General features: G+C 43.7%; 1 protein-coding gene across 1 annotated transcript in view; it reads left to right on the top strand.

Moving 5' to 3' along the window:
- LOC139228738 (cingulin-like protein 1) overlaps window positions 1–12,711 on the top strand; it is a 165,625-nt gene that overhangs the window by 88,985 nt on the left and 63,929 nt on the right. The window contains exons 6-7 of the mRNA XM_070860056.1: window positions 177–383; window positions 4,993–5,142. Of these exons, the coding sequence (XP_070716157.1) occupies window positions 177–383; window positions 4,993–5,142 (357 nt within the window). The remainder of the gene's footprint in view (window positions 1–176; window positions 384–4,992; window positions 5,143–12,711) is intronic.

The raw sequence follows: 12,711 nt of genomic DNA, 5'->3' as shown, positions 1-12,711 counted from the left end.
GAAATGGCCTAGCAAGCCACTCACTTAAACCAAACTGCTACAAAGAACAGCAGTTCAAGAAAGCAGCTCACCACCACCTTCTCAAGTGCAATTAGGGATGGGCAATAAATGCTGGCCTTGTCAGTGACGCCCACATCCCATGAACAAATAAAATGAAACCATTATTTTTTTTGCAGAGAACTGCTGCTCTGGAGGCGGAACAGTTGCAGACAAAGTGGGAGAGGAATGTCACGCAGCTCCGAATGAGAGACCTGTTCAAGTACAGCGAGATGTCACTGAGCAGGAGTGCCTTGCTCGAGGCTGAGAACAAGGGGCTGAGGCTCACACTGGCTAAGCTGCGAATAGAAGAGGCGCAACTTAAAGGGAAAATAATAAAGTTAGAGGTACACGTCTGGCGCAAAGTTTTCTCCTATTGCACTTGGGCGCAAAGGCTCACCTGGGCAGGCAGGCAGGATCACTCACCCATAATGGAGCCTGTCCCACTGTCCGTTCATTATTCTCAAGGCAATCCCATACCCCAAAGAATAAGGAGAGGAAAGCTACCCATTATTTTAATGAGCAGCGGCATATTCAAACCCTTTGATCAAGGATACGGAGATGGAGTTGTACAAGTTCACAAGATAAATATGGATGAGGAAGGCTTTTAGTCCGATCTTAATTCATCCATCCAGGGAGAATCCCTCCTCCCCCACCGTTTGTAGTATCCAATTATTTCTGAAATGATTCTAGAATTTGTGCCTTCATTAGTTTATCAGGAAGTTTATTGCACACATTCATCGCTCTTTGGGTGCAGAAAAACTTCTTGATATCAGTCCTAAAGTTACCTTTTACGAATTTGAACCCAAGTCCCCCCCTAATTCTACTCCTCCCACAATTTAATTTAAAGTAATATTCTGCATTAACTTTTTTAATACCCTTAACAATCTCATATACCTCAATAACAGTCTCCTAGGTGTCTTTTGACTTCATCTTTAGCTATTTCAACGCCATTCATGGAGGAGGCATGTCATCTATTTCTCCTTCCCATGTGTAGTGCTTTACAATTGTTTGCATTTCAAGATGCTGCAATTTAGTATTTTCCCACATTAATCTAATATACAAACCAGGTAACTGGCCAAAAGAGCAGGAGCCAACTTTAGGCTTTGCACTGGGGGCTCCGCTCAAACACAATTATCCACAGCAGCTGCAGCTCATTTGTTCATGAAAGATTATAGGGCGGAATTGTAAGCTCCCCATCCCCCCCATGAGTGGATGAGCATTGGGGAGGAGGGGCTTAAGTTATTAAAAATGTGAAACCCGGCTCCAACCCGCGGTGAACATGCCTGCTTCGGTTTAATCAAGTGGCAGCTGTGGCTCAGTGGGTAGCGCACTCGCCTCTAAGTCACAAGGTTGTGGGTTCAAGTCCCACTCTAGGGGTTTGAGCACAAAATCTAGGCTGACACTCCAGTGGAGTGCTGGGGGAGCGCTGCATTCTTGGAGGTGCCGTTTTTCAGCTGAGCTGTTAAACCGAGGCCCCTTCTGCCCCTCTCAGGTGGACATAAAAGATCCCATGGCACTATTTTGAAGAAAAGCAGAGGAGTTATCCCTGGTATCCTGACCAATATTTATCCCTCAACCAACATTAAAAAAACAGATTATTTGATCATTATCACATTGCTGTTTGTGGGAGCTTGCTTGTGCGTGTGCGCAAATTGGCTGCCGTGTTTCCCATATTACAACAGTGACTACACTTCAAAAGTACTTCATTGGCTGTAAAGTGCTTTGAGACGTCCGGCAGTCGTTAAAGGTGCTATATAAATGTAATTTGTTCTTTTTAACTGTGTGGGTGGTGGAATGGCCAAGTAACCCACTCTCGAGAGAAAGATCAGTCATTATAATATGTTAATGAGGCTGCGTGCCTTCAATTTTGGCAGCCATTTGGATTTAACAGCTGCGGGCTGAGTTTCCCAGGCCTCGGGAAACCCGGCAGCTGAAGGGAGTCTAGACCTGCCAATCCAGCAGGTAAGTGCTTTTCCAGCAATGCTTGTGGGAGAGGATGAGCAGGAGTGCTTCCTCCTGACTGCTCCCACCACCCCCCCCCACCCCCCGCCAAGCCACGACCTCTCCCACACGCCGTGATCATCCACTGCTCCAGCGATCTCTCTCTCTCCCCATGATCTCTGTCTCTTCCCTGCGGTCTCTTTCGCTCCCTCCACAATCTCTATCTCTGTCCTACAATCTCTATCTCTCTACCCATGATCTCCAGCTCTTCCCCCGACTTTCTCTATCCCTCCTCCTCCTCGATCTTGCTCTCCTCCCCATGATCGCTACCTCTTCCCCCATGCGGTCTTTTTCTCTCCCCCCCACCCCACGATCTCTCTCGTTCATAATCACTTTCCTCCCGCGATCTCTCCCTCCCTGTTTCTTCGCTGCCCCGCTCCTAGCCCCTCCCACCAACCCTTGATCTTCTAGATTACATAAGATCATAAGAACATAAGAACTAGGAGCTGGAGTAGGCCATATGGCCCCTCGAGCCTGCTCTGCCATTTAATACGATCATGGCTGATCTGATCATGGACTCAGCTCTATTTCACCGCCCGCTCCCCATAACCCCTTATCGTTTAAGAAACTGTCTATTTCTGTCTTAAATTTATTCAATGTTCCAGCTTCTACAGCTTTCTGAGGCAGTGAATTCCACAGATTTACAACCCTCTGAAAGAAGAAATTTCTCCTCATCTCTGTTTTAAATGGGTGGCCCCTTATTCTGTCCTCTAGTCCTCTAGTTCTAGTCTCCCCCATCAGTGGAAACATCCACTCCACATCCACCTTGTCAAGCCCCCTCATAATCTTATACGTTTTGATAAGATCACCTCTCATTCTTCTGAATTCCAATGAGTAAAGGCCCAACCTACTCAACCTTTCCTCAAAAGTCAAACCCCTTATCCCCGGAATCAACCTAGTGAACCTTCTCTGAACTGCCTCCAAAGCAAGTATATCTTTTCGTAAATATGGAAACCAAAACTGCACGCAGTATTCCAAGTGTGGCTTCACCAATACCTTGTATAGCTGTAGCAAGACTTCCCTGCTTTTATACTCCATCCCCTTTGCAATAAAGGCCAAGATACTATTGGCCTTCCTGATCACTTGCTGTACCTGCATACTATCCTTTTATGTTTCATGCACAAGTATCCCCAGGTCCCGCTGTCCTGCGGCACTTTGCAATCTTTCTCCATTTAAATAATAAGTTGCCCTTTGATTTTTTTCTGCCAAAGTGCATGACCTCACACTTTCCAACATTATACTCCATCTGCCAAATTTTTGCCCACTCACTTATCCTGTCTATATCCTTTTGCAGATTTTTTGTGTCCTCCTCACACATTGCTTTTCCTCCAATCTTTGTATCGTCAGCAAAACATGGCTACGTTACACTCAGTCCCTTCTTCCAAGTCATTAATATAGATTGTAAATAGTTGGGATCCCAACACTGATCCCTGCGGCACCCCACTAATTACTGGTTGCCAACCAGAGAATGAACCATTTATCCCGACTCTCTGCTCTCTGTTAGTTGGCCAATCCTCTATCCATGCTAATATATTACACCCAACCCCGCAAACTTTTATCTTGTGCAGTAACCATTTATGTAGAAGATTGCTGGGTGGTAAACAAAGTAACAAAATTCTAATGAGATCCTGCTATTAAATTCGGCAGAACTTCCGTCTTCCCGGTATTTCTGAGAATCTTGGCCATTGAAACGCAACCCCACTCCCTCCCTGACTCCCCGTAAATATCGGGGCCTGTGTTTCTATTAGGCACTCTCCTGGTGAGTGCATATGCTTGGTCTTGGCCTGATGTCAGTGTATCCATGGTGGCCTGGTATGGGAGGAGCTGCTGCCTGCCCTAAACAAGCCCATCAGCGTAAGTGAGGGCTGGATCGTGGGCATGGGCTCCTTTTATCTGGAGCTTGCGGCCCTCAAACCCTCAAAGCGACCCAGTGTAGGGGTTGGCAGCACGCCTGTTCAGATCACCAACGGTTAGAAGTAGGCCCTCCTAGTGGCCCAGCAGAAGATGGAGCCTGAATCCTAGAAGAGGAGGTAGTAAGGAATATATAATAGCAAAATACCGCGGATGTTGGAATCTGAAATAAAACAGATAATGCTAGAAATCTCAGTGGGTCAGGCGGCACCTTTGGAGAGAAAAACAGAGTTAATGTTTCGGGTCGACGACCCTTTGTCAGAATTCCCGAATGTTTGAAAAGAGCACATTCTTAAGCACTGAAAGGGGGAGGGGAAAAAAGAACAAAGTGGAAGATCTGTGATAGGGTGGAAGGCAGGAGAGATTAGAGAGACAAAAGGGATGATGGGCCAAATTGAAATGGTAATGATAGAGGTTAGATAAAGGTTAATCTGGATAGGGTGTGAATGGCGTAGTAATGACCAGCTGCCATTATCGATAAAGAGGAAAAAAAGAGAAGAAAGAAGAGAAAAATATATCTAAATGTGGCCTATAACAGAAAATGCTGGAAATCTCAGCAGGTCAAGCATCATCTATAGAGAGAAACAAAGTTAATGTTTCATGTCGGTGATCCTTCATCAGAACTCTGAAGAAGGGTCACAGAACCGAAATTTAACTCTGTGTCTCTCCAGATGCTGCCTGACCTGCTGAGATTTCCAGCATTTTCTGTTTTTATTTCAGATTCCAGCAGCCGCAGTATTTTGCTTTTATATAAATATGGACCCCTTATTGGGAAATACGTAAATTTTTTCCAGTGAGGTCTGATTCCCATCCTCCCCACAATTTCCAGCCTTTTCAGCAGAGGCAAATTAAGGGACATTCCTTTGACCCTGTGAATTTTGACAGGGGCAGGAGTCAGAAATTGCCAGAACTTGCGCCAAGATGCCGCCTCCCCCTGCCCACGATCCTACGATTGGTTATTGGGTCTGCTGTTGCATATTTATAGTAAAATAAGACAAAAATGTTCAAATTAATATTATTGCAATTTTAATTTAATTTTAGATGAAAGTGACTTTACAGGCCACATCACAAAAAGCCACAGAAATGGCAGTGTTCAGGAAATTTAGCGAAAAATCACTGGAGGAACAGCTGAATGAGAAGACAAGAGAACTGGAGAAAGCACAGCAAGCTATTGCTGAACTACAGAATGAGGTACCTTGCTGAAAATCAGAGCTGAGTAGTTCTGGGTCAGTCATTTTCTCATTAACGTAATGACCAATCTGTTGCCAAATGATCGTATCCCTTGTCCAGCTCATATTTATGAACCGATAAATTAATAAATAGAATTTATTCAATGGGGAAACACGGTGGCAAAGGGCTCAAATAGCAAAAAATGAGAGATAAAGGATGCCAGGTGGATGCCTTTAAACAAAGCGGAAAGTAGAGATGGGTTCAAGAAGGAGGAGGGCTTGTGGAACTCTGTGGGGCAACGGTGATGAGCGTGTGGGCCATAGCATCCCGCATTATAGAAGTTTGTGAAGAGTGGAGGTTAAATCAGTGAAGAGAACTCTGAAGAAATCATCTCTTGAAGTGATGAAGCTGTGGATTAGACGTGGACATTACTTCAGTGGCATTAATTACACTGTTTATGAGACTCTATGAGTAGTATTTCTAAATGGATGAATGGATGGGTAGCACATTCGCCTGTGAGTCAGAAGGTTGTGGGTTCAAGTCCCACTCCAGGCACTTGAGCACATAAATCTAGGCCTACATTCCTGTGCAGTACTGCACTGTTGGAGGTGCCGTCTTTCAGATGAGACGTTAAACCAAGGCCCTGCCTGCTCTTTCTGGTGGGTGTAAAAGATCCCATGACACTATTTTGAAGAACAGCAGAGGAGTTATCCCCAAAGTCCGGCAAATATTTATCCCTCAATCAGCATAACAAAAAAAAAACAGATTATCTGGTCATTACCACATTGCTGTTTGTGGGAGCTTGTTTTGCGCAAATTGGTTGCCCCGTTTCCCACATTACAACATTGACTACACTTCAAAAAGTACTTCATTGGCTGTAAAGCACTTTGAGACATCTGGTGATTCTGAAAGGCCCTATATAAAAGTAAGTCTTTCTTTTTTTCTCTACAAAGGGCATGCAGGTGATGGGGATAGGTCATCTGACATATTTCCTGTAATGCTGGCCTTTGTATCTGGAGGACAAGCGGGTAGAAGTTATGCTGCAGCTATACAAAACCTAGTTAGACTACACCTGGAGTGCTGTGAGCAGTTCTGGGCAACTCATCTTAGGAAGGATATATTGGCCTTGGAGGGAGTGGTTTACCAGAATGATACCCAGACTATACGGGTTAAGTTACAAGGAGAGATTGTATTCCCGAGAATTTAGAAGATTAAGGGTGATGTGATTGAAGTTTTCAAGATATTAAGGGGAACAGATAGGGTAGACAGAGAGAAACTATTTCTGCTGGTTGGGTAGTCTAGGACCTGGGGGGCATAGTCTAAAAATTAGAACCAGATCTTTCAGGAGTGAAATTAGGAAACACCTTTACACAAAAGGTTGGTAGAAGTTTGGAACCCCTGTCCCCAAACAACAATTGATTCGAGATCAATTGTTAATTTTAAGTCGAAGATTGATAGCTTTTTGTTAACTAAAGGTATTAAGGAATATGGGCCAAAGGTATATGGAGTTAGGTCACGGATCAGCCATGATCTCATTGAATGGCAGAACAGGCTCAAGGGGCTGAATGGCCTACTCCTGTTCCTATGCTCCAATGTTCCTAATCTGCATTTTGACAGTGCTGAGTGCATTCCTGGTGTATATTATCACTATAGCATGTGGATGGTGGAAAGCATTTACATTTTAAATGCCCACACATGAGTTGAATCGATTGCAGAGCAATCCATTCAACTCCACAGCCCCTAAGAGTCCTTTTTGGCTGTTATGGAGGTAGTTGTCCCCGAGGTGAGTTGCAGTGTCTTTCGAGGCAGACTCCCACAAAACATATACTAAGTGGAGTCAAGAATGGAGCTATGGGGTGGACCTTCTCTGCCAAAGCAGGAAATCTAGTCCAATATCTCCACCAGTGACTAATAATTATCCTCACAAGCAATGGTAATGATCACATTTCATTGCTGCCGATGTTAGATTCATTTAGACCATGTTTTCAAACAAAATTTGGAAACAAAATTGTTTAAACTTTTACCGTGTCGCAAACGGGAAGACATGAAAAACGTCTCTGAGCTCGCAAACCACTCGTGCAGTGTAATGAAAGTTGTTACTGCGAGCTGGATCGATACGGATAACAACAAATCAAATCAACTGATAAAATCGTAAAACTCACTCCCCCAAAACTATTTTTCAAGGCTAAGTTTCAAGACATTTAAGGAGTAATTCCACGATCCTATGTTTGCAGCAGGGAGTCACCCCCACAAGGGTGTGTGGTTTGGACACAGGGCTATAACACTGACCCATATTCTCAAGCCCACGCTCCCTGCGAATGAACCTTCCCACTGGGAGCGTTGAATTACTCTTTTCATCTCATACATTTGATTTCCAGATACATTTTTCTCCAACTATAGAAAACAAAGTTTGAACGTTGATTACATTACCATGTGTTCCTACAGGTTGAGCACACACCGTGGAGTACAGGCAGGATTTGGCTTGACATTAAGGTATCATTCCAGCGTATCCCGATCCGTCCTGAACTTGATGAATGCTAAGTAAATAGCACTGCAAGTCAGGAGCCTAGACATGTGGAATACATTATTTTCATGTACAGAATCATGGTAGCTTACAGCAGAGAAGGGGGCCCTTCAGCCCATCGTGGCTGTGCCAACTGGTTACTAGAGCATAAACTAACATTTTTAAATCGCATCGTATTCCTATCAGCAACAGGAAGCAAGCAAGCTCTAGAACTCTGCCGATCCCGTTCTATTACTGGTTGCTGGGAAGTGTGTAAGAGTGGCCCGAATTGATGCTCTGTCATATTCTCCTTATCTTCTTGTATGCAAGTACTATTACTGCATTCCTCCCTTGATGGCATGGCAGAGATTGGGAACTTATCATGTTGAGAATCTATGTACTACCATTCATGGAACTCTGTTGTAGCTCTAAAATGTCAAACCAGCTTGTTTCCCTTTTTAATGTTCAACATAAATAAATCCATTGACTCATGATAGGATTCAGTTCCAGAGTTGGCCATCCTCGAGTACCTCGTGCAAGTTGTCATTTTTCATGGGTGCGGACAATCACAGCTGAACCCAGTCGTGTCCTCAGCAAACATCTACACAAACACACTTCCCACTAGGAGGCACTGGGCAGTGTAGGTGTACTAAAGGAGGATTGGAGCAGAGAATAACAGAAGGGGCACATTTGACCCATCACACCTGTGCCAGCTCTCTGAAAGAGCTATCTTCTTAGTGTCAGTCAGCTGCTCTTTCCCCATACCATTTCATTCTTATCTTTTTCCAATATTTATCTAACTCCCTTTTAAAAGTTGTTCTGGATGTGGAAAAATTGTTGGAGATAACTGTAGAAAAGAATAGCAGAACTCAAAGTGAACAAGTCACCGGGCCCTGATGGTGTATGGCCGAGGCTGTTGAAAAAAGCAAAGAAGAGATAGCAAAGGGTCTTATCACATTTTTTCAACATGCAAATTGTGCCAGGGGACTGCAGGATAGCCAATGTAAAATCTCTTCAAGAAGGGAGAAAAGGATAAATTGGGTAAAAATAGGCTAGTTAGTTTAACATCAGCAATGGGCAAACTCCGAGGGGTGGGAATTCGGTTGGAAGATTCTTAGGGAGTTAATGGTGGCGGGTTGGTAAATTTTGCGCCAGAAAGTGGTTTGCGAAGGCAGCCATAAAATTCGGTTGCTGTGTCCTGCGTGTGGAGCGGAGCGCTAAGGGAGGCATTAGCATGGTAGAATTAGGGAAGAGTGATTCATAACATGGTAGAATTTAAAATTCAGATTGAGGGAGAGAAAGTTGGGTCTCAAACTAGTGGCAAGGACTAGGAGCAGGAGTAGGCCATTTGGTCCCTCGAGCCTGCTCTGCCATTCAATAAGATCATGGCTGATATGATCATGGGCTCAGCTCCACTTCCCTGCCTGCTCCCCATAACCCTCTACTCCCTTATCGCTCAAAAATCTGTCTATCTCCACCTTAAATATATTCAATGACCCAGCCTCCACAGCTCTCTGGGGCTGCGAATTCCACAGATTTGCAACCCTCTGAGAGATGAAATTCCTCCTCATCTCAGTTTTAGAGCGGTGTCCCCTTATTCTGAGACTATGCCCCCTAGTTCTTGATTCCCCCATGAGTGGAAACATCCTCTCTGCATCTACCTTGTCGAGCCCCCTCATTATCTTATACGTTTCAATAAGATCACGTCTCATTCTTCTAAACTCCAGTGAGTATAGGCCCAACCTGCTCATCCATTGTTCATAAGTGGGTGGAGATTAGAGATAGTAAGGGGAAAAAGTCACTGGTGGGCGTAGTTTATAGGCACCCAAATAATAACTTCACGGTGGGGCGGGCAATAATCAAGGGAATAATGGAGGCATGTGAAAAAGGAATGGCAGTAATCATGGGGGATTTTAACCTACATATCGATTGGTCAAATCAAATCGCACGGGGTAGCCTTGAGCAGGAATTCATAGAATGCATACCGGATTTGTTTCTTAGAACAATATGTTACAGAACCGACAAGGGAGCAAGCTATCTTAGATCTGGTCCTGTGTAATGAGACAGGAATAATAAACGATCTCCTAGTAATAGATCCTCTAGGAATGAGTGATCACAGTATGGTTGAATTTGTAATACAGATTGAGGGTGAGGAAGTAGTGTCTCAAATGAGCATACTATGCTTAAACAAAGGGGACTACAGTGGGATGAGGGCAGAGTTGGCTAAAGTAGACTGGGAAAAAAGAGTAAATGGTGGCACAATTGAGGAACAGTGGAGGACTTTTAAGGAGCTCTTTCATAGTGCTCAACAAAAATATATTCCAGTGAAAAAGAAGGGCGGTAAGAGAAGGGATAACCAGCCGTGGATAACCAAGGAAATAAAGGAGAGTATCAAATTAAAAACCAATGCGTATAAGGTGGCCAAGGTTAGTGGGAAACTAGCAGATTGGGAACATTTTAAACAACAGCAAAGTATGACTAAGAAAGCAATAAAGAAAGGAAAGATAGATTACGAAAGTAAACTTGCGCAAAACATAAAAACAGATAGTAAAAGCTTTTGCCGATATTTAAAACGGAAAAGAGTGACTAAAGTAAATGTTGGTCCCTTAGAAGATGAGATGGGGTATTTAATAATGGGAAATGTGGAAATGGCTGAGACCTTAAACAATTATTTTGCTTCGGTTTTCACAGTGGAAGACACAAAAACCATGCCAAAAATTGCTGGTCACGGGAATGTGGGAAGGGAGGACCTTGAGATAATCTTTATCACTAGGGGGTAGTGCTGGACAGGCTAATGGGACTCAAGGTAGACAAATCCTCTGGTCCTGATGAAATGCATCCCAGGGTATTAAAAGAGATGGCGGAAGTTATAGCAGATGCATTCGTTATAATCTACCAAAATTCTCTGGACTCTGGGGAGGTATCAGCGGATTGGAAAGCAGCTAATGTAATGCCTCTGTTTAAAAAAGGGGGCAGACAAAAGGCAGGTAACTATAGACCGGTTAGTTTAACATCTGTAGTGGGGAAAATGCTTGAAGCTATCATTAAGGAAGAAATAGCAGGACATCTAGATAGGAATAGTGCAATCAAGCAGACGCAACATGGATTCATGAAGGGAAAATCATGTTTAACTAATTTACTGGAATTCTTTGAGGATATAACGAGCATGGTGGATAGAGGTGTACCGATGGATGTGGTGTATTTAGATTTCCAAAAGGCATTCGATAAGGTGCCACACAAAAGGTTACTGCAGAAGATAAAGGTACGTGGAGTCAGAGGAAATGTATTAGCATGGATAGAGAATTGGCTGGCTAACGGAAACCAGAGAGTCACGATAAATGGGTCCTTTTCGTGTTGGAAATCGGTGCCACAGGGATCGGTGCTGGGACCACAACTGTTTTCAATATAAATAGATGACCTGGAAGAGGGGACAGAGTGTAGTGTAACAAAATTTGCAGATGACACAAAGCTTAGTGGGAAAGCGGGTTGTGTAGAGGAACACAGAGAGGCTGCAAAGAGATTTAGATAGGTTAAGCGAATGGGCTAAGGTTTGGCAGATGGAATACAATGTCGGAAAATGTGAGGTCATCCACCTTGGAAAAAAAAACAGTAAAAGGGAATATTATTTGAATGGGGAGAAATTACAACATGCTGCGGTGCAGAGGGACCTTGTGCATGAATCCCAAAAAGTTAGTTTGCAGGTGCAGCAGGTAATCAGGAAGGCGAATGGAATGTTGGCCTTCATTGAGAGAGTACAAAAGCAGGGAGGTCCTGATGCAACTGTACAGGGTATTGGTGAGGCCGCACCTGGAGTACTGCATGCAGTTTTGGTCACCTTACTTAAGGAAGGATATACTAGCTTTGGAGGGAGTACAGAGACGATTCACTAGGATGATTCCGGAGATGAGGGGGTTACCTTATGATGATAGATTGAGTAGACTGGGTCTTTACTCGTTGGAGTTCAGAAGGATGAGAGGTGATCTTATAGAAACATTTAAAATAATGAAAGGGATAGACGAGATAGAGGCAGAGAGGTTGTTTCCACTGGTTGGGGAGACTAGAACTAGGGGGCACAGCCTCAAAATACGGGGGAGCCAATTTAAAACCGAGTTGAGAAGGAATTTCTTCTCCCAGAGGGTTGTGAATCTGTGAAATTCTCTGCCCAAGGAAGCAGTTGAGGCTAGCTCATTGAATGTATTCAAGTCACAGATAGATAGATTTTTAACCAATAAGGGAATTAAGGGTTACGGGGAGCGGGTGGGTAAGTGGAACTGAGTCCACGGCCAGATCAGCCATGATCTTGTTGAATGGCGAAGCAGGCTCGAGGGGCTAGATGGCCTACTCCTGTTCCTAATTCTTATGTTCTTATGTTCTTATGTCAATCCCGTCATCTCTGAAATCAATCTAGTGAACCTTTTCTGAACTGCCTCCAATGCAAGTATATCCCTCCTTAATAATGAGACCAAAACTGTACGCAGTACTCACTAATACCCTGTACAGTTGTAGCAGGATTTCTCTGCTTCTATACTCCATCCCCCTTGCAATAAAAGTCAACATTTGATTTGCCTTCCTGATTAGTTGCTGTAACTGCATACTAACTTTTTGTGTTTCATGCTTTTTTATTTTTTCTGTCAAAGTGTACAACCTCACACTTTCGCACATTATACTCCATCTGCCAAATATTTGCCCACTCACTTAACCTGTCTATATCCCTTTGCAGATTTCTTGTGTCCTTCTCACAATTTGCTTTCCCACACATCATCAGCAAACTTGGCTACATTACATTCGGTCCCTTCATCCAATATAGATTGTAAATAGTTGAGGCCCCAGCACCGATCCCTGTGGCACCCCATTCGTTACCGTTTGCCAACCGGAAAATTACCCATTTATCCCGACTCTCTGTTTTCTGTTAGTTAGCCAATCCTCTATCCACGCTAATATATTACCCCCAACCCCATGAACTTTTATCTTTTAACCTTCTATGTGGCACCTTATCGAATGCCTTCTGGAAATCCAAATACACCACATCCACTGTTTTCCCCTTATCCACCCTGCTCGTTATATCCTCAAAGAACTCCAGCAAATTT

The sequence above is a fragment of the Pristiophorus japonicus genome, chromosome 2 (assembly GCF_044704955.1).
Source record: "Pristiophorus japonicus isolate sPriJap1 chromosome 2, sPriJap1.hap1, whole genome shotgun sequence".
NCBI lineage: Eukaryota > Metazoa > Chordata > Chondrichthyes > Pristiophoridae > Pristiophorus > Pristiophorus japonicus.
Note: the sequence above shows the minus strand (reverse complement) of the source record. Positions and strands in the feature narration are given on the sequence as shown.